The following is a 22,222-nucleotide window of genomic DNA, read 5'->3' as shown; positions in this document are numbered from 1 at the left end:
AAAATGTATCTCACCTCCAAAAAAAGTATCTCTTGGTCATGTTATGATAACTTTATAAGAGTCCTTTATAGGTATGAATAGAGGAAACTTAGTTCACAGATCTTTTTACTATCATTATCAAATGAGATATAAAATATATTTTTTGAGATGTTTGTCTCTATAATTGCTGTTTTAAATGGAGGCCGAGTGGGAAAAGGATAAATGGTAAAGTCATTCAGATGCTCTTATAGATGATACATTGATTGTACCAAGAACCAAAATAACACAGCACCTCAAAAAAAATTAACTACTGCTTAGACTTGGTCAAGGAATAAAGAAAGCCTATTGCATATACTATGACATGGAATTAGAAGTGCAGTCTGAATTTGCTTATCAATACCTTTGTCTCAGACATTGTAAATGGACAGTGACTTGGACTCTGAATGAATGAGAGAAAGAGAAGAGGTCTCTCTTGCATCTGGACATTATGCAATTCTTTCCATCTTGGGGTGCTTTTCAAAACAAACCAAAAATAAATACAAGAGAATACCCAGAAAGAGTTAAAGTAGCAGAAGTTACCCTGAAGTCAAGAAAGATAAGGATGGAGAAAAAAACCATAGAATTTAGAAATTATGCAGTTATTACCTTGGATAGAGCCATTGCATTGTAGAGGTATCAAAAGCCAGATTTTAGGCTGTTGAGAAGTGAGAAGAAGGTAAGGCAGTAGAGATAAGTGTAAATGACTTTTTCAAGGACTCTGTTTATGAAAAGGGAAGTGAGATACTCACCAAAGCTCAAGAGGATAAGAAACACCATTTTCAAAATCAAAAAACCTGTGGCTCAATAGAGAGATACACAGTGGGCATGAAAAGCTATAACATATTTCTAACAGGGACCTGTTGGTGAAAAGTGACATAGATGTCATCTGGGAAATGTGTGATCTGAAATGAAGTGGGTCATGTCATGAGAGAGGGGTAACAGAAGGATAGCCAAACTGTTAACAAAATATTAAAAGATCTAATAGAAAATCTCCAGTATTTTCTGTATGCTCTTTATTGGGGATTTATGAAAGAACATAGACAAGAATCACCCAGGATGAGAAGGGGTAGGTGAGTTGAGTTTATGCACCATTGTGGGGAATAACCACATTGATAAAATCAATTACTGATGTGTAAACAATGTTTTGGGGGACAAGGGGGGGGACACAGATTCTTTTTCTTTTTAAAAGGCAATCATTTTGCATGCTTTGCAAGTAAACTCATTATTATGATCTATCCTTGGTTATATACCAACTATACTCTTTATCTTCTAAGTATATTTGAAATTATCTTGATACCAATTTTAATACTGGCTTCAGTTTGTAAACCTACATAAGCAATAAACATAATGCATATTTTGAGGAATATTTTAACTGTAATTACAGATCCCGGTCATAAAAGCTTTTGGCATCTTCAAGCGGGCAGCTGCTGAAGTAAACCAGGATTATGGCCTTGATCCAAAGATTGCTGGCGCAATTATAAAAGCAGCAGATGAGGTAGGAGGGGCTAAGTACGTTTCTTTTATATCATCAGACCTGTACCAGACTCTGAGAATGATTTTTTTTTTTAAATCTGCATAGATGGGTGGAGATTGGTGGAAGGCCACCATAGAGCATTGTTCTATAAAGGTAAATTTTTTTAGAAGCAGCATGACTTGTTTTCCTGGTCAGGACGTGGTTTTGCTGTTTCATTTTTGCTTTTTTTCTTTCCTAATGGTAGTTTTCCCAGATTTGGTGATTTAGCTTTTATTTTTTAGCTCCCAGATCTTCTTTCTTTGATCTTAGTAACTATGAAAAAACTTACCTGGATATTGTGTTTTTAATGACAAATCATATGACATAATATTTTGCAAAAATGCTTTCTTCACAGCAGTGATTTAATGTCATTGTTATCATCTCTTTTACAGATGAGGAAGCTGAGGTTCAGAGAGTTTTCTTAAATTGAGTCAGAAAGGTTAAGTGATTGGCCCAGTCTCACGTGGCTAGTAAGTGTTTGGGTAGAGATTTGAACCCAGAACTTTTTGTGACTCCCAAGTTCAGTGTATTTTTCACAGATCATTTCTTTTTCCTTGTATTTTCTTGTCTAAAGACCTGATTGCTTTAAATAATAAACTTTTTCAATCATTTGTGGTTTTTAAAGTAAAAGGAGTATATAGTTCATGTTAAAAAAATATGGCAACTCAAATTAATCTCAAGCATGAAATTAAGCTTCTTTGCCTAATGGACTTAAAAAATTAAACACACTCACGCACACGCAAGAGAGAGGAGAGAGCATGGATACCACTAGCTTCCAGCATAGGCAGCTGCCAAGTGCTGGGCATCTATTAGGTGACTCATGAGATGAAGAAAATACCTATCCATGAATTACCATTTAGTTTATTAGTCCACTGTTATGCTGACCTTACTTGATCTATGCGTTGAATTTCAATCTAGCAGCTAAAAACAAATACGTGCACTGGAAAAATGAATCTCAGCCTTAACAGGTAGAGTGATTCTTAATTGATTAGATCTTATAGATAAAGAAATGATATTTTTAAAATTATTTTTAGCAATTTTTTAAACTTTTGAGTTCTAAATTCCAACTTCCCACTGAGAATGCAAGGAATATGAAATCTGTTGTATACGCATAGTCATGCAAAACATATTTCTGTATTAGCCATGTGGCCAAAAAAATAGAGTGAAAAACAATCTGTTTCACTCTTTACTCATAGCCTATCAGTTCTATCTCTGGCCATTTATTCATCGTGAGTTCTTTATAATTGTTGTGGATCATTGTATTGATGAGAGTAGGTAAATCTTTGACTTGATCATTCTTACAATGTTGTTACTTTCACCTGCAAATTTCTCAAATTAAATAAGGCATCAACCATTTATCTGACCTATAGATAAACAGGAATCTCTTCTATATCAGGTGGTTCCCACCCTTGACAAGAATGAAGGCTTTTTTTTAAAGATATTTTTGAAAAATTGTGGACCCCCACATGATAGAATTTAGGTTGTATTGATATCTGTTGACTGAGAATATGTACAACAGCAAAAAATCACTGATTTTAGTTAATACTTTAAAATACACTGATGTAATCATGACATAGATTCCATTTGGAAACAGTAATAAATGCCTAGTGTCCTCTTTATAAAAGGAATATTTACTTACTTTTATATACCTATGATGTGGACCTTTTGTAATAATCTTGTGGGCCCTTGGGGTCTGCTGCTGATAAACTCAAACTCATTGCTCTCTGTGCTCTTCAACAGAGGAGAGAAAACCATTCTCTGCTGAGAAAACCTATTCTACTCTTGTTCGGCTCTGATTTTTAATTATCTTTTTTTCTTATATTGAGTCAAAATCTTTCTCTTTGCAACTTCTATCCATTGCTCTTAGTTTTCCCTGTGTTCAAGTTGGCTACCCCTTCCATGGACAGCTGTTTTGAGCACTCGAAGACAGTTGTGTCCCTTCTAAGTCTCCTATTCATATCCCTAGGTCGTAGAATCATAGGACTTAGATCTGGAAGGGACTTCAAAGGTCTCTCATTTTACAGATAAGGAAATAGAGGCCAGAGATACTAGTGACTTGCTCAAAGGCCCACAATCTTAGAGTGGGATTCAAATTCAGATCCTCTGGGTCTAAACCCACCCCTGTTTCTACTGTGCTCTCCTGCCTCCATCCTTCTGCTTCCCTCAGGTTGCATGGCCTCCAGGACCCTCAGCATCCTGACCATTCTTCTTTGGAAACAGAAGTCAACGTCCTTTCTAAAATGGGGCACCCAGTTCTGAAAACAATACTCCAGATGTTGTCTGGCCCAGAAAGAATACAGTAGACCTATCAGCTCCCTCCTTTTGAACACTGTGCATCTCTTTATACAGCCCAAGATTGTGTTAACTTTTTGGATTGGCACATTTCACAATTTATTAATTTTTAACTTTCATAACAAGGAAAGTCTTGGGTCATTTTAGTTTAGCAGCATTTAACATATATGTTGTATGGCAAAGTCCACAAAGCATAAGTTACGTTGCAGAAGGAAAGAGGGAAGGAGCATAGATAACAGTTGAGAAAAAATAAGCATAGGTAAAATATTGGGCATTTAATTTTGTTTTTAAAATTAATCCTTTTTGTTTTTTAACTTTTTACAGGTAATAAATGGTAAATTAAATGACCATTTTCCCCTTGTGGTGTGGCAGACGGGGTCTGGAACCCAAACAAATATGAATGTCAATGAAGTTATTAGCAATAGAGCAATTGAAATATTAGGAGGAAAACTGGGCAGCAAGGATCCTGTGCATCCTAATGATCATGTCAATAAAAGCCAGGTTAGTATATAGTTTCAACTTTTTTTTTTTCCTTTATTGTAAGATGAAAGAAATAGCACAAATTCTTTGGAAAGCAAAAATTAAGCCTTTTAAAAAACAAGCTATGATATATTATTTATTTCTTTTAATCAGAAGATTTCTCATTACGTATCTTTTTTTAAAAAAAAATAGTCTTGATTGTATTTTTCTCAGATTTCCTAGAAATCATTTTTAGGAGGGGTTGATGCATTTTGCATACAAATTCACATTCTTGAAGGTGTTGTAAACACAATGAAAATCAGATTAGTCTTTTAAATCAAAGGCAGTCAAAGTGATAGTTAGCCTTGGGAGCCCTGGAAGATCTGGGTTCAAGTTATGCTTTTGACCCTTGGTTGCTGTGTTGTGTGATTCTGTGAATCACTTGCGAATCATTTAGTATTCTTTGCTGTTGCAAGATAAGGTGCTAACTTCCATTGGAAGAGGAAGTTCTCTGTGTCAGTGAAATCATAGGTCCAGTCCCTATTCCTTTTAAATTGTCATTTAAGCAGTTCTTGTTTTTAGATTCCTTAATTTATAGACCTTTACAAAGGAAGCTGTTGTTTTCTTTTGGAACTGATATAAAATTTAGGAAGGGATATGAGAGAGGGGGAGGGAAGATAGAAGGAAGGTATGACACTGTCCTTCTCCCTTCCCTTTCCATTTCAGTATTTTCTCTTTTCTTCCTCTAGAGTTCTTTCATTTGATGGGCTAGGAAACTGCCATTTTAGGTAAATTGAGTGCTCTTTAGGGGCAGAACATACTTTTCAAAGCACATATGGTTTTTCTGTTAAATTTTTTTTAATTTTTAAATATAAATACAAAATAAGAAAAGAGAAAAAGAAACAAATGTAAATACTACAACTAAAATAATACAGAGTAAGAAAAAGAAGCATTGCCATGTGCCCAGCAGAATCTGAGAGAGGATTCAAAATCTACAGCAATAAATTTTCATTTCAAGGAAGCCTATATATATTCAGTAAATAACTGTTGTGTTGAGAGCTGTCCATCTTTTCTATGCTTCCTTTTTTCTCCTTTCCTCCCTCCCACGCATGTATTTTTTCATGTTTATATGCTTATTTATTATTGTCACTGACAGAAAATTGATAAAATATTTAATGGTATTTTAAAATAGAATACCAGTTAAAATGGAAAATGTTATAAAATGGCTAAAAGGCATTTGCACACTCACCCTCACCCTCACCCATACATGCGTATTAAGCAACACAAGTTTGTTTGGATCAGAAAAAGACCTGTTAAAGTTTAAATATGTGACATACATTTCCTCTTTTTGGCTTCTGTTGGTAAAGTAGCAGTACAAGAAGCTACAATATAGGTTGGGAAGATTTTCTAAGAGTCAGTACTTAGAAACCCCCACTTTAGTGAAGAATATATTAGAGAGTTAACATATCCCTTGATGAAGGAGCTGGGCACATCAAGTGTATTAAATTGCAATGCCAGCGCATCCTTTATCTCAGCTTTGCTTTGGGTGGGTATGGAGATTTTTTTCTTCTTTAAAAATTGCTTCCCTAGTGTTGTAATTTTTAATATTCTTTGGATACTTCTAGGATATTTAAAAGAAATCTTTAAATTAAGCTTCATGACTCTAATTTTTAAAATTTAAGAATTATATTTAGTATTTTTGAAATAGAATTAATAGATAACAACTCTTCTTTTGTTTCTTTGGTGTAGTCTGTTAAATACTTCAATGTGGACTTACCTCAGATCTTTCCATTTTAGACTTAATTCTAGAGCAGGTAAGTCTTAAGAAGTTGAATTAGATAGAAAATGAAAAGAAATAGAATCATGTGACCCAAAAAGTTGATAGCTAGTGAGTGGCACAATGGAAGGAATAGCACACCAGATCACTCCTTATATATTGATCTCCCACCATTGGTAGATGGGTAATTAAACATGAATAAATTTTTAAGTGGGCTTAGATTTGTGTAGTGACACATCACATTTCCTCAGTAACTCAATACTTCAAATATTTTTTTCTCTACCTCTGATTTTAACTTTTTTTTTTTAACAGAGCTCAAATGACAGTTTCCCCACAGCAATGCATATTGCTGCTGCAACAGAAGTCCATGAGGTATTATTACCTGGATTGCAAAAGCTTCATGATGCTCTAGATGCCAAGTCCAAAGAGTTTGCCCAAATCATTAAAATTGGCCGTACTCATACGCAGGATGCTGTTCCACTTACTCTTGGACAGGTAAGAAATCATCAACAAAAAAATGTATCAAGTTTAAGATTTGTAAATGCATCACACTAGTAAGTTATTTTGTACCACAGTTATCCCTGTATTTAAATTAACACTGTTTCAGAGGCTTAGTTTATAGCGCTTTATACAGTTCATCAGCAAAGAGTTCTGCTTTTGCGTTTATAGTCAGTAAGAGGTTCTTAGATAGTAATCCATTTGCTACTTGAGACATTTCCATGATCTCTTCCTTCACTGAATAAGTTAAAAATAAGCATACATTTTATTTTATTTTAGCGAAATCTTTATGTACCATTCTGGCCACATGTGGAAGGATAAGCACTTTACAATTTGCTAGGTTATTTTCACGTGTCTACAGATATTTACTGAATAGCTACTGGGTGTGAGGGATAATTTAGAGATCAGAATCCTTGTTTGACTGGGCAAGATATTTAACCTCTTTGCTCCCATATTTCCTCATCTGTAAAATGAACTCTTGACAAGGTGATCTCTCTAAGATGTCATCTTATTCTGTGTTCCATGATTTTGTGATTCTGAAAATCTTCTCTCAAAAGGCTTATAATCTAATTTAGGGGAGAATATAAATATAGATATATACACATATTTCACTATATAGTCACATGTGTCAGATGAATAACTGGCATTATGAGCTACCTATTAGAAGATCAGAGGATGAAAGGAACAGAGAGGAAAGGAGTGGATGTTAATTGTGAAAGATTCTTAAAGTACTTCTTTCTTAACTTCCCGCTGGTGTTGGATGAGAGAGAGTATATGAGAGTGTAAGAGAGGGAGAGACAGATCCCTAAGGTCTTATTTCAGTGACTTATGGCATGATGTCTGACAAACAGTAATCACTTAGTAAATGTTTGTGGTCTGAGTAAGATTACCCTGACTTCTCAAAGGCTGCACCAGCAGAAAGGAAGCTCTGGGTGATCCTACTTACTAGAAAGAGTTTGAATATAGGTAGCTTTGTTGCCCTCGGAGTAGCTTAGCTTACTGCATAGAGGCTTATTATCTGAAGGTTGGGTGCCAGGTGATGAATTATGGATGTGTGTGTGTGTGTGTGTGTGTGTGTGTGTGTGTGTGTGTGTGTGTCTGTGTCTGTGTCTGTGTGTGTGTGTGTGTGTCTCTGTGTGTGTGTGTGTGTGTCTCTGTGTGTGTGTCTCTGTATGTGTGTGTATATGCTGTGATTTACATATTTAGGGGATGTACCTATGCCAGTGAAATTATGGATGCCTGAAGTTTTGAAGCTGTTGTTTATTTTATTAAGTTGAGAAGCCTTGTGATGAACATGTTTTTCTTGTGTGTCAGATATTGGAAATATCTACATTAAGAACTCCTACTCTATTAGGCCATTATTCTCCCTTTTTTTTGATCAGTAATCATCATCCATGTTTAGAGATTGTACACTACTACTAATCTTCTTTGCTGGAATTCTTATTATCAACATTCGATAAATGATTGTTCTCATATTACCATCTTCATTTTTTGAACTACTGTGTTCATTATTAATATGAAAAAAAGTGAAATTGGCATATATATAGCAAAGATGAGAGAGTTAAAGTGGCTACCATCATTACCATAAAGATCTGGAACTTCATATCCCCCAATCTTGTCATATTTTGTCTGTCTGTTATAGTACTAATCAAGTATTCATACTTGTCTGTATTGGCTCAAAGATAAAAACATTTGAAAGGAATGTGATGGGGGTAACTTTTAGTAGGTAGAGAAAAAAATTGCAAATTCAGACTATTTTTCCTCTAATATGATGTTGGTCTAATAATTAAGCCTGTCTTTCAGCCATAAAAATGTGCCAAGACTCACCAGTCACTTTTTGTTAGCATATTCAGTAAATTATCACAAGTTGTGTCCCTGTAACTTCCTTAAAGCTCAATTCAAGGCCTCCTCAGATATAAGCCTTTCCTAATTTCCCTACTCTCTCTCTTCCCCAACTGCTAGTGCCACCTTCTGCCTCCGAATTACTTTGTATTTATTATATCTGTATTTATATATGTACATGTTTCTCCCAAGAAAGTGTCATCTCCTTGAGGTCAAGGTTATTCATTTATCTCCTGTACCTAGCAGAGTGCCTGACATGTAAATGCTTAAATGCTGGTTTCTTAATTGATTGATTTATTTAACCTAATAGATTTGAATTAAAAATTAAAATGTAATTTTGTAGACATAAAGAAAAAGATTATGATTTAGTGGAAAGCATTGGATTTGCAATTAGTTGACCTCAGTTTCTTTTCAGTGCTTCAGTTTCCTAATCTGTAAAATGAATGGTTTGAAATATATGACTTCTAAAATTTCTTCCTGCTCAAAGTTGTGTAAGCTATTAGGTTATTCATTTTGTTTTCACTTTAGCAGTGAATTTGTTCCACAGTATAAGAATTCTTGTACTTCTCTTCCTCATTAAAAAAGAATTGATCCAAGTAACCGAAATAGCCTAAGATTTGGCTTGGTAAATTCTATAAAGTTTGTTTGAAAGTCAAATCTATGTATATATGCAATTAGGGTACACTACAGAACAGAATGGGTATTTTTTTTCGTTGTTTTCACCTTGATGTCTCTGTCTTCAAAGGAATTTAGTGCTTATGTTCAACAAATGAAATACGGAATGGCGAGAATCAGAGCAGCCTTGCCAGGAGTATACGAGTTAGCTGCTGGAGGCACTGCGGTTGGCACAGGACTCAACACTAGAATTGGCTTTGCAGAAAAGGTGGCTGCAAAGGTGGCCGCCCTTACAGGTGAGGGAATGACTGTGGGAGTGAATGTTGGCCCATGCCAGGCTGGGTGCTTGTTGTTTTTGCTTAGTGTATTATATCATTAGCACATCAGTGTTTACCATTTTTTCTTGAATGCTTCCTGATTTCAACTTCTAATAAATGTATAAAGGACATATCTTAGCTGCTTCAGAAGATATTAATGATAATCCTCTTCATTTTTAATCTTCTTTTTATGAATACTTAGAAAATTTAACATCTACTTGTGAAAACCACATTAACTCTATTATAACAGTTATTCAGTTATATTTCTCATAAGGATTTTTCCCCCCAAGTTGCAAAGGAGAGCAGGATGATAGGGTAACTTAAAATTCTGTTTGTATTGTAAATGTGGTATTTTAGATGCTAGTTAGTAATTGCTTAGTTTTATTTTCCATTTTCTCATCTCATATCTTACATTTCCTTCACAGTGTTATACCCTTCCTTATTGAAGAAAAGAAGGCACTGTGAATTAATTTGTGCTTCAAAACTATGTTGTGTTATTGCTTGTTACTATACTGCTCTGCGACAGGCAGCATTAAAATCAAAGCCAGTCTCATAAATAAAAGGAACAAATAGTAGCCCTGTGGGATATTCTTAGTAGTATAGAAGAATCTGCTTTACAGAAAATATTTTCCCCTACTGGCCTTCGTAAGCTAGTCCTTTAATCAGTAGCTGCCTCCAGAGAACCTTTTTTAAAATGCAGGTAGTATAAGGTGGGTTGGGGAAGTGTAGGGCATGATAACTCATGAACCATTATTACTCTTTAACAGATGAATTTATCAGATTAGTAGAGTGTACAGTGGGACTCTGAGAAAAGGACAGTTAGCTCAGTTCAGATGTGAGGGAGGAAAAGATTAGCTGACAAGGATTAATTCCAGGGTGAGCTTTGGACCCCATCGTTCTAGTAGATGTACCTAGGGAGGTACCAAGCACCTGAGGTATACCTATAACTGACACTGGTTGAAACATATCTACCTATTACTTGTTTAGCTGTTTGAAATGAGATAATTCTATACTTTTTTGACATCTTAGTTCTGGTCAGATTTTGACTTAGAAAAGAAATTACATCTTGATTTAGACTGATTAAAAAGATATTCCATCTTGAATCATTTGTTTTTCTTCTTAGGTTTGCCTTTTGTTACTGCTCCAAATAAATTTGAAGCATTGGCTGCTCATGATGCTCTAGTTCAACTCAGTGGTGCCATGAATACTGTTGCCTGTAGTCTAATGAAGATAGCAAATGATATTCGTTTTCTGGGTTCTGGTCCTCGCTCAGGCCTAGGAGAACTGATCTTACCTGAGAATGAACCAGGAAGCAGCATTATGCCAGGTAATATACAAGTGGCAAAATTTCAGTTGAGCATTTTAATTTGTCTTTTTAGCAACCCAGATTAGAAGCAATAACCATGTAATTCAAAAAGTGGTGAGGCAGGAGATGCTTAAAATTTCTATTAGAATGTTGTTAGCTTATGAAACTTTCAAGACAGGTTGTTCAAAGCATTTACTCATATATTTTGTTATATTATGGAAAGACCTCCTAAAAGTGCTGGTAAGCCAAGCCTCCCGCTGCATCATGGTGAAATTTATCAAGCTACTGTGTAAGTTACAGTTGGAGATTTCTGCATCACCCACAAGTGCAAGACTTCACAGAGTTGTGGCAGCGAGGAAACACTGGCTTGTAAATGTCTAAGCTACTGTGTCCCTGAGTCAGAGTAACAGTGATTTCTTGTCCCACTGGGAAGTATTATTTGAAGCTGCTGGCTGCTTTCATTGTGTTACTGATTGAACACTAACCTGAGGGTCCCATCTTTATTATATATTTTAGAAACTTTTAAAATTTTTTTTGTATTTTTTATTTATTATTTTATATATTTTTTGTTATATATTTTAGAAACTTTTAGAATTATATCTGCATTTTTCATTTTAAATTATTTAACTTTGAAAAGATCTCTCAAGAAACATCAAATACCTGTCCAGTTAAAAAGGCATTGTTATGGTAGCACAGCCCCCTGCTCTCAAGGAAAGGAGTACAATCTAATGAGAAAGGAGAGAATATGATAGAAGGTATGCTGTAAGGGCAGCTAGGTGGCACAATAGTTAGAGAACCAGGTCTAGAGTCTGGAAGACCTGAGTTCATATTTGGCCTCAGACACTTACTAGCTATGTGGCTGTGGGCAAGTCATTTAACCCTTTTTGCCTCAGTTTTCCTCATTTCATCTCATAATTTTCTTATCAGCTAGAGAAGGAAATGGCGAACCACTTTAGTGTCTTTGCCAAGAAAGCCCCGAATAGGATCGTGAAGAGTCAGACATGACTGAAATGACTGAAAGCAGCATGCTTTAATGGGGGTAAAATAGAACTAAGCAAGTTACTATAATAAATTTTAGAGAGAAAGGTTCAGGGAAGGCTTTATGTAGGAGGGAGCATCTGAGTTGGGCCATGAGGGAAGACGGGGATGTCAGCAGCCATTTGGGTCAAGGAATAAAGGAGAAATGTGACACGAGCAAAGGCATAAAGAGCCAGGAGCGGGCAAGATAAGAATGGGAATAGCAAAGGAGATAACAAGTAATATAATTATTGTTGTGTTAGAAGATATTCTTTCATTGGCAGCATTTTTCTTTTTCTTTTCAAAGGAAAGGTGAATCCTACCCAGTGTGAGGCTGTTACCATGGTTGCAGCACAAGTAATGGGAAACCATGTTGCTGTTACAGTTGGAGGCAGCAATGGACATTTTGAGTTGAATGTTTTCAAACCAATGATAGTAAGCTTTAAATTTAATCTTTAATATATCTTGCTTTTAGAGGACATTTATCTTGGTGTATATCTTTCATAGATTGTTCCTGAAATGCCATATTATATACTCAAGAAACAAATACAGCTTAGGGATTAAAAGAGCATTTTTCTTAAACAATTAGTCCTAAGTATCAATGTTGGTGTCTTGTACATAATTCAAGTGATTTGATGATATTTTAGTGCCTTGGAAGAATGCTTCGGTGCATCCAGTTAGCATAATTATATTTAGTATAATTTAAAAATATTTTACATGAGTCATATTCACATCTAAGGTTTTTAAACATTTAGTGCTTTGTATGTAGCATGTTCTGTAAAAATACAGCTCATTTTTAAAATATAAATATAATTGGCCATTTACATAACACTTAAGAGTTGATATAAATATAATTGGCCATTTATATAGCACTTAAGAGTTGTAAATCTCTTTACATATTATATTTTTTGATCTTCACAATAACTTGGTATGGTTGGTGCTATGAATATTTTTCCCATTTTATGAGGAGGAAACTGCAGCTCAGAGGTCCAGACCCATGTCTCCCTCTTCTGCTGTTAACTTACTTTGTGATCCTGGACAATCTGTTTCATTTCCTTACACTATTCAGTTTATAGCAGTATAAGGATGTTCATACCAACCATTACAAGATAATCATGGAACATATCAAATAATATCTCAAGAACTTCACAGACATAAAATAACATTGTAGGTTCACATTCTAATCTATGAGACAACCTGAATTTTCTGGCATAAAGACTTGTATTTGTTTGACATAGAAAATGTTTTAAGTTGAATTACATTGGGAAGCATATGTTCATGATCTCTCATTAGAGAAGATGATAATGCCTAAGTTTTCTGCCTTATATAAAATACTTCTAAAAGTAAATTACTAAGGGTTTGCCATTAAGTCTTAATTATTCCTTTAGTCTCTAAAAGTCCCTATATTCAATTCAGTATTCTTTCAAACCACATCTTCTAGTAAAGGTTGCTCAGAAAAAAATATCCCCCATACCCGATTTGGCCAAAAAAAAGAAAATCATGAACTCTTAAGTTAACAGTAGCAAATAGGGATCTGGTAACAAAATCTCTAGTATTGTTTGACTACTTAGGACTGTAATTGATGTGCATCACCCATTCACTTTTAATCTGTAAAACATAACCAGTATTTTAAGGATCTGTGATTTCATCCATGTGGGTTTTCCTTCTGCCATTACAGATTGCAAACCTTCTGTATATAGCAAGCAATCTTGAATTTCTGTGGTCAAAACTTTATCATCTTGGACTTTAGTCAACAGATGTCAGTCTGTCACAGGATCTGTAGTAAGACCAAAGCCTAGGAACGTTTACCAGGGCTTGTTTGACTGACATGGCATTTGAAAACCCAAGGGTGCTTTGATACCTTGAAGTGGAATTGTGGTAGAATTCTGAAGATTTGTGAAAGATAACATTGTACGTATGCTTGGGCCAATCATAGGATGTATTTGGCTTCATTTTTTCCAAAAAATTCTGTCACAGTTTGGCAACTTGACCCTTGGCTAACAGTACCCAGACACAATCCAGAAGAAAAAGATTTTGACCAAATTCATTCATATAGTCCATTTATACTGCAGTATAAATTTCTTAGTAGAATACATAAAAACTCTCTTCCTCCCCTAATAATTCAATAATGCACCCCCCCCAAAAAATTTTAATCCAAAATAAGTCTTTTACTTTGATTCCTTTCTCCTGTCATGTTTTCTATTTGTTTCCCTGCAGTTATGAGAAAACAACAGCCTTTTTGAGTTAGGTTTCAGTTGTTTCTACTCTTTTACACCTTGAAACTGTTTAGGTATCTTTTTAGTATGTGTCCCACCTTAAAGAAGAAGCATAGTTCATTAGTTCTCTGAAGCTTTTATACTGGGTATCTCCGACTAAATCTGTATCTTCTCATGGAATATATTTTATTAGCCATTACTGAATCTCTATCAGAGAAAGTAAAAGTTGTGAGGCAAAGCAGGATTTCTACTGAAAAATTCCTCTCAGGATTTTGTGGAAGGGGAGAGAGAGTGAGAGAGAGTATGTGTCTGTCTGTGTGTGTTAGAGACAGAATCCATTTTGCCACAATGGCTCTCTGATCCCAGTTCAGATTACAACTCATCCCTGTCTGCCCATTCGGTGTGACCGTTGTTCACATCCTCCTATAAGTTTGTCATGGGTCTGCTCAGTATGTTATATAGGGCATTTAAGTATGTATCTATACATATACATATATATGTATACATAAAATACTATTTATGAGCATATAACTTAGGCACTTAATCATTCTTCTCTTTTGTAGATTAAAAATGTCTTAAATTCAGCAAGGCTTCTGGGGGATGTGTCAGTTTCCTTCGCTGATAACTGTGTGGTTGGAATTCAGGCTAATGTAGAAAGGATCAACAAACTAATGAACGAGTCTTTGATGTTGGTGACAGCTCTTAATCCCCATATAGGTAAGTATTGAGGAAGAAATGGGTCATGATTTAAAAACGAAAGAAAGCAAAACAAGAAATGACTTTTGAACATTATGTGCTTCAGTAAACACTCTGAACTTTTTGTCTTTAAATAGTGAATGCAAAGAATTTATATGTAGTATTTTGAAAATGCTGTATTGTCAAAATTCACTTGTTTTCAGATTTTATTTGTATGAAACAGCTTACTGAACTTGCTTAAAAACTTTTTATGATTATTTTATTGTAGTAGAATTCATCAGGCTAACATTTATGGAAGAATGATTGAGAATAATACCCAGTTGGAAATGTCACTAGGTGGCACTTGCTCTCCATTGATTAATAACTGTGTTATTGGCATTGTGTGTTTTGTTTAGTATTCTTGCTCTTCTATATTATTTTGATCTTTTCAAAATGTGCTAGTTTTTTCTAAACTCATTTCCTTCAGAATTTTTAAATTTAAAATTTTTAATTTCTTTCTCCTTTCCTTATTGGGAATGAAATATACAAAATGTAGTACATGAACAAGCCATATAATTCTTACCAGATACTTATATTTTGTGGATCAGGGAGGAATGTGTTTTCACCCTAATGTTTTGTGATTGTTAGGGAAATTTACAAATTTTTTTCATAGTAATGAGTCTGATTTTAATATCATTTTGTCATGAGAATTAGTATCTAGACTACTTGTAAATATTCTTACCTTTATAATACTAACTTAGCTAAGCAGATTCCATTCGATGTCAACTTAAAACTAATTTTGCAGAAATTGGGTAATCTGGTTTAGGCATCTCAATCTAATCTTGTCCTACTGTATTTAAACACTTACAGCAGTGATTTTTATCATTTTTAATATTTTCTAACAACTGATATTCCTAATCTCACAATCATCAGAAGAATTTGGCATTTTGGTTGGTATGTTGTATTTTTATAAATCTCTCAGCATTTATTTTCTTCAAAACCCTAGGATTATCTTTTAAACATTTGACTTTTAGAATCCATGCATTCAAGACTTTTAGGGTTATCATTCCTACTTTGTTAACCTACTGTTAGATGTCTCCTCTTGAATGTTTCTTAGAACTTTCAAACTCAAACAAATGATTTAACCCATTTTCTTCTCTCCCCCTCCTCTCAGCCCCCCAGCCTATGACTCCTCTTGGATGTCTGGATGACAGGTTCATCCTCTCAGTCAGTCACTTTATTTACCTCAAGATTTTTTCTTCTCTGGTATCTGGTCAGTTACCAAGTCTTATACACATCTATTTTCAAATCCCTCCCTGTATCTTCATTGACATGGCTACCATCCTAGTTTATTGCCTCATCACTTCTTGCCTGAGCTGCCTCCTGATTGGATTCCCAGTCTCTAGTCTTTTCTATCATCAATTTATCTTTCACAGGTGTTATTGGAGCAGTCCTCCTAGCATCCCCATGGCATCCCCTTGCTGAAAACCTTCAGTGACTCTTCATTGCTCATAAGGATAGGGACATGACCTATGATGTCATTGCTTGGAAGAATTCCCAGATAAGGAAATTACCTCTACCAGTGCAAGTCAACACCTGTTATGCAGTTTATGTAGTCATTGTTGAGGGACTTCAAGATAACAGTCAATATGTGTTGACTTGATATAATATACGTTGACAAGGCTTGAATCCAAGTCTTTCAGTCTTTGAAGCTGGCTCTCTTTATACTCTACTATGTTTCCTGTAGGATAAAATACAAACTCTTTAGTCTGGACCTTAGTACTCTTTCCTGTATGACTTCCATTTGCCTTTCCAGGCTTATTTCATACTACTACTCTCTTTCATGAATTCAAATTGGAATGAATGACAAAAGTATTACTGTGTGCTAAATGCTATACTAAGACCTAGGGGTACAAATACAAAAGTGAGAAAATCCTGTCTCTCAAGCAGCTTATCTTCTAGTTGGCAAAGAAAATAAATATATGTAACGGAATGGTGACCTAGGGAGTTTTTGTCTGGGAATTTACAAGGATGGTGTGTGGAGCCTGAGAACAATGAAACTGGCCTACTCATTGTTCCTCGAACTTGATATTCCATCCTGTACCTCTGCTCAGTTTCATAGGCATTGTCTATAACTCGAGTCCTTTTCTACTTTTAAGATTGACATTGTGAGCTCCCTCTTCCGTGAAGTCCTTCTCTTCTTGGGATCCTTCTGCTGTGCTTTCTCGTGTGCCTTGTGTATTGGTTGTTGCCCTTTGTTTTCGAAGAGGACCAAAATGATATCACCATGATAAAGTCAAATTTCCGTGTGTCCGACTGTGACTGATCAGACCAATACAAACTTGGAATGCTCTACCACAGATTGGGCACAGATAGTACATGTGAACATTTGGGGTGGTTACTCCAAATTTGCACATCCTGTGTTTCCTTTGTGGTGTCTCAGTTATACTTTGTTCATAGAGCACAGCACCTTTTCTGACGTGGGCATGCCATGCTGAGCGGTCCTGTGCCGGTGTCTCCTATGTCACAATCAAACCCAAAGTTCTTGAGAGAGATCTTGAGTGTGTCCTTGTATTGCTTCTTCTGACCACCATGGGATCGCCTGCCCCATGCAAGTTCTCCATAAAATAGTCTTTTTTGGCAAGCGTACATTTTGCATTCGATCAACATGGCTAGCCCATTGGAATTGCACTCTCTGAAGCATAATTTGAATGCTTGTCAGTTTAGGTTAAGCAAGCCTCAGTGTCTGGTACCTTATCCTGCCAGGTGATCCTCAGAATCTTCCTAAGGCAGTTCAAATGGAAGTGATTCAGTTTCCTGGCATGGCACTGATAGACTGGATATGTTTCACAGGTATAACAATGAGATCAGCGCAATGGCTCTGTAGACCTTCAGTTTGGTAGTCAGTCTAATACATTACTCTTCTCTCCCATACTTTGTGTATTATTTATGTCACAAATGGCTGGGGCAGCTAGGTGGTACAGTGGACAGAGCACCAATGCAGGAGTCAGGAGGACCTGAGTTCAGACATGTGACACTCACTAATTGTGTGACCTTGGGCAAGTCACTTAAACCCAATTGTCTCATCCTGGGTCATCTCCAGTCATCCTGATGAATATCTGGTCACTGGATTCAGATGGCTCTGGAGGAAAAGTGAGGCTGGTGACCTGCACAGTCCTCACTCAAAACAAAGTCAAGTGCAAGTCATGTCATTATTTCTCTGATGGCATGGTCTTCCTTGGCAACGAAGGATGAACACACAAATGTCACAAATGGTTAGCTAGCTGGTGCCTGTATATCTATTGTATTATCTTATTTGAGCTTCACAACAGTCTTATGAGGTGAATATTATTATATTCATTTTACAGATGAGGAACCTGAGGGGGGCGTTAAGAAACATTTCCATGGTCACACAGTCAGCTAATAAGTAGTTGAAGCCAACTGGGAAACAAGGTCTTTCCCACTTCAAATTGCATTCTGCATTTGGCCTTAAGAAATGGTAAAAAGAGATGTGTACTAGCTAAGGATATGTAATGGTGGTGTAGTTTAATTTAGGATGTCTTACAACCACATTGATCTCATCTTCTTAAGCTGTTCTTGTTTTTATCTTTATATTGTTCCTAACATTAAGTAGAAACAAATCTTATCATAGAATGTCAGCATAAATTGCTTATTGTCAGCTAAAAAGGTGGGGAAAGCCTGGCTTTTAAAGCTTATACAATATTACGTTTCTTTTACCACTTTGCAGCCTATTATACTTATGTCTGGAAAGATGTCAGTAAATGAAAGAATCGTCTCAAAGCATTTATTAAGTACTTATTACTATGCTAGGCACTGTGCTGAGGATTGACGAATAGAAATGCAAGCAAAAAGAAAGACTGTTTCTACCTTTAAGGAGTTTACATTCTAATAAGAGAAAACACTTTATGGAGAAACTTCAAAGAGGGGAATGGAGTGAGAAGGTGGGGGTGTGGTAGAGGAAGTCCAGAGAGGAAGGAAAACCCAGCTGGTATGGGCATTCTGCTTAATGTTCCAGAAGGAATCACCCAGTAAGAGAAAGGATGTCCTGGGGTGAAAACTGCTTCTACATCTATTGGAGGATGGCTTCGGGTCTTTTATCTTTCTGTTGGTTGTCTTTATATCTTAGATAGCATATCCTTATGAGAGAGATTTGATACAAAGGGGTTTTTCACCCTTGTTGAACTCCTTACCTAGTTGCATTCATTTTGTTCATACAAAAGCTTTTCAATTTCATGTAATACCTCTTGCTCTTATTTGGTTCTTACACATAGCTATGAAAATTAATGTGTTCTACTTCTCTTTTTTTATGGTATAATCTTTGATGTATGTGTTCATGTCATATATCCATTTTAAATTTAAAGTATCTGATATGATTTCAGTATAAACCTATTTCTTTCCATAACTTTTTCAGTTTTCTCAGGAATTCTTGTCAAATAAAGTTTTTTCCTAGTTAAGTTTTGAAGTTTATCAAACACTTGAATTATTGAGTTTAATTATTTTTAATTCTTTGCCGTTTAGTCTGTTCCACTGATCTTACTCATACCAAGTGTTTTTAATGATTACTGCTTTATAATATAGTTATAATATAAGTGTTATTCCCTCTTCCTTCATTGCTGCCTTTTCCCCCTACCCCTTATTTTTCTTTAATATTCTAGAAATTTTTCCCCTTCAGGTAATTTTTTTGGGGGGTTTTGTGTAGCTCTGTAGAGTATCTCTTTGGCAGTTTTATTGGCTTACCAGTGACTCTGTAAATAGTCCAGCCAGCTAAATATCCCTCTAGTTATTTTGTTTTGTTTTTTCATTGTAAAAGGAATTTTAATCATATTAATAAATCCCAGCTTTATGCCAAGGAGGGACTGGTTGCTATGTGGAATAAAAATATAGGTATTCCTGCCCTAAGGAGCTTACAATCTAATTGAAAAGAAGAAATTAAACTAGTTGTAGATTATGTGATATAAATATGGACTTTCAGATATCCTGAGATATTAGATATCACTGTGGGTAGGGGTGATTGAAGAACTTTATGAAGGAGGAAAAGACTTGAGCTGAGCTGGTAAAGAAGTATACATTTTGTATTGGTGAGTGGTGGGGGACAGAAGCAGTGGTATTAATCTGTCGAGGCAGGAATTGGGAATTAAATTATAAAGGCCTGTGTGTAGTACCACACTCCACCTCTAATAGAGCAGGGCAGCCCTGAGTTAGATGTGGATATTGAGACCTGTCAACAGAGTGGACATAATTGGTACCTTGAGAATCTCTAGGGTTGGAAAGGAGGTCAGAGACCCTGGACTCCAAGGGGTTCTGAAGGAGACTCCCCTCTATAGCTACTTAACAAATGGTCTTCCAGTTTTTCCTTGAAGATCTTGCATGATGAAGTCCCCTGTCTCCTAAAGTAAACTGGTGCATTTTGGGAGAGTTCTAATCTTGAGCAAATTTACCCTGACATGAAGCTGGTTTTTGTCTCTTTACCACTTCCCTGGTTTCTAGTTCTTCCTTCTGGGCCCAGGGAGAACAGGTCTTTGACTTGAAAGCCCTTTAGGGATAGAAAAGTGTTAAAAATTATTTTGTCTTTCCTACCTTGTCTTCTTCAGGCTAAGCATACCCAGGTCCTTACATAGCATGAGTGTTGCTACTCTGGTTACCTTCCTGTGGACACTCATATCTGTCTGCTTCTCTCCAGTTGCCCTGAGGTGATAGAAAGACAGTACCCTGAGGACAGTAGCAGCTTTGGGGACTGTGACCCCTTAAGTCAAAGAGAAATGTTGGCTATAAACTCTGAGAAAAGTCAAAGAGAAATGTTGGCTATAAACTCTGAGAAAAGTCAAAGAGAAATGTTGGCTATAAACTCTGAGAAAGGTACCGATCCTCAGAGCCAGCAGGGAGCTATACCTAAAGAGAACTTCATAAGGACTCTACAGTTGAAGAAGAAAGACGTTCAGGACATGTACTGGCAATTACCCCTTGGCCCATATGTGTTTTCTATGAATGTGCCTCAAGTCTGAATCCATTCTTCCCAAGGACCCTGTGTTCAACTTGAGATTATTTTCTAACTCTGGCTCTTGCTATAACTTTTCAGTAAATCTCTTTTCTAAAAGCAGGCTGATGAATTTTTCATTCTTTTGATTTTGTTTATTGCTTCATGGAGCCATTAGCTTCCACTTGCCCAATTCTAATTTCTAAGGAATTATTTTCTTCATTGAATTTTTGTACATCTTTTCCATTTGGGCATTTCTGTTTTTAAGGCATTCTTTTCTTAAATGGTTTTTGTGCCCAGCTTGCCCATGTGAGTATGCATCAATAAAATGAGCCCAGGGCATATTCCCTACCCTAACTTCTCATTCCATCAAGTCTTAATGATACAGGTAAAAGGTTTCATCCTTGCATTAGAACTTTGTTTGTCTTCCTAATTGACTAACTTGAATGGTTCCATAGTTCCTCTTAAGAAAACTATTTTAAACTATTCATAATCTAACTGCAGTTACCATTGGAGTTTTTAATGATTACCAATGGAGACTAGTTGTATATTACTCCCTGTCACAAATTCTACCTTCTAGCTAAGCAGGTGTGTTTCACTTCTCTAAATAAGACATGTTAGTTATCTCCTGACTTTCAACTCACACAAACTCTCTCCCATGCCTTAAATGCTCTCTCTCTTTGTCTCCTGTAAGCCCCTTTTGTTGTTTGCTTTTTCATTCATGTCAGACTCTTCATGACCCCATTTGGGGGTTTTCTTGGCAGAGATACTGGAGTAGTTTGCCATTTCCTTTTCTAGCTCATTTTATAGATGAGAAAACTGAGGCAAATAGGGTTAAGTGACTTGCCCAGAGTCACATAGGTAGTAAGTGTCTTTAAGTTTCTCATATTTTGAGAATCATTTGTGTAGTATAGGTATTCATTTCTTCCTTAAAAGCTGCAGGAAACTGAAAAGAGCAGAGTTGTTCAAACCAACTTTTAATACATTATTTGCAAAAGCCTTGGGTGAACTTAGAAGATGTGAAGCTTAGTCAGACACAGGCTAAAGAGAGGATTTTGGCACAGCTTGTCCAAGGACTTGGATATAGATTTCAGTCCTGGTTCCATTGTTTATCAGCTGTGTATTAAACTTCCACCAACCTGAATTTGTTCATCTTTAAGACAAGAGTGACAGTATTTGTGTTTTCTACCTCACAAGGTTGTTGTGAGAATCAAGATAATACGTGTAAAGCATATTGTAAATTGTAAACCATATCTAGAAGCTAATCACCAGTGTCTGGTACCCTGCAGCACACTGTTAATATAGAATTTGACTTGTGGGTTATTGAAGGCTTTATTTAAAAAGTTATTGTGTTTATTTTTTAGATTTACTTTGCTGCATTCTTAAATAGACATTTTTATGATGCCTTGTAGCTGCTTTATTTTTTGTGTGGAAACAGCTCTTTATATCCTCTTTATTTTTTCCTTCAGGATACGACAAGGCTGCAAAGATTGCCAAGACAGCACACAAAAATGGATCAACATTGAAAGAAACAGCTATTAAACTTGGATATCTCACAGCAGAACAGTTTGATGAGTGGGTGAAACCCAAGGACATGTTGGGTCCTAAGTAATTGTATTTAAATAAGCATTTGTAAAAAAAAATAATAATAATAATTAAACTGTGTTGAATTTTGAAAGAAA

The 22,222-nt window shown here is 35.8% G+C and overlaps 1 protein-coding gene across 1 annotated transcript in view; it reads left to right on the top strand.

Annotated features, from left to right (window-relative positions):
* FH (fumarate hydratase) overlaps positions 1-22,222 on the top strand; it is a 31,130-nt gene extending 8,908 nt beyond the window's left edge. The window contains exons 3-10 of the mRNA XM_072647575.1: positions 1,403-1,513; positions 4,148-4,324; positions 6,372-6,554; positions 9,145-9,310; positions 10,455-10,658; positions 11,962-12,089; positions 14,434-14,587; positions 22,010-22,222. Of these exons, the coding sequence (XP_072503676.1) occupies positions 1,403-1,513; positions 4,148-4,324; positions 6,372-6,554; positions 9,145-9,310; positions 10,455-10,658; positions 11,962-12,089; positions 14,434-14,587; positions 22,010-22,152 (1,266 nt within the window). The 3' untranslated portion in view covers positions 22,153-22,222. The remainder of the gene's footprint in view (positions 1-1,402; positions 1,514-4,147; positions 4,325-6,371; positions 6,555-9,144; positions 9,311-10,454; positions 10,659-11,961; positions 12,090-14,433; positions 14,588-22,009) is intronic.

The sequence above is a fragment of the Notamacropus eugenii genome, chromosome 2, assembly GCF_028372415.1.
Source record: "Notamacropus eugenii isolate mMacEug1 chromosome 2, mMacEug1.pri_v2, whole genome shotgun sequence".
Classification (NCBI taxonomy): Eukaryota; Metazoa; Chordata; class Mammalia; order Diprotodontia; family Macropodidae; genus Notamacropus; species Notamacropus eugenii.
Note: the sequence above shows the minus strand (reverse complement) of the source record. Positions and strands in the feature narration are given on the sequence as shown.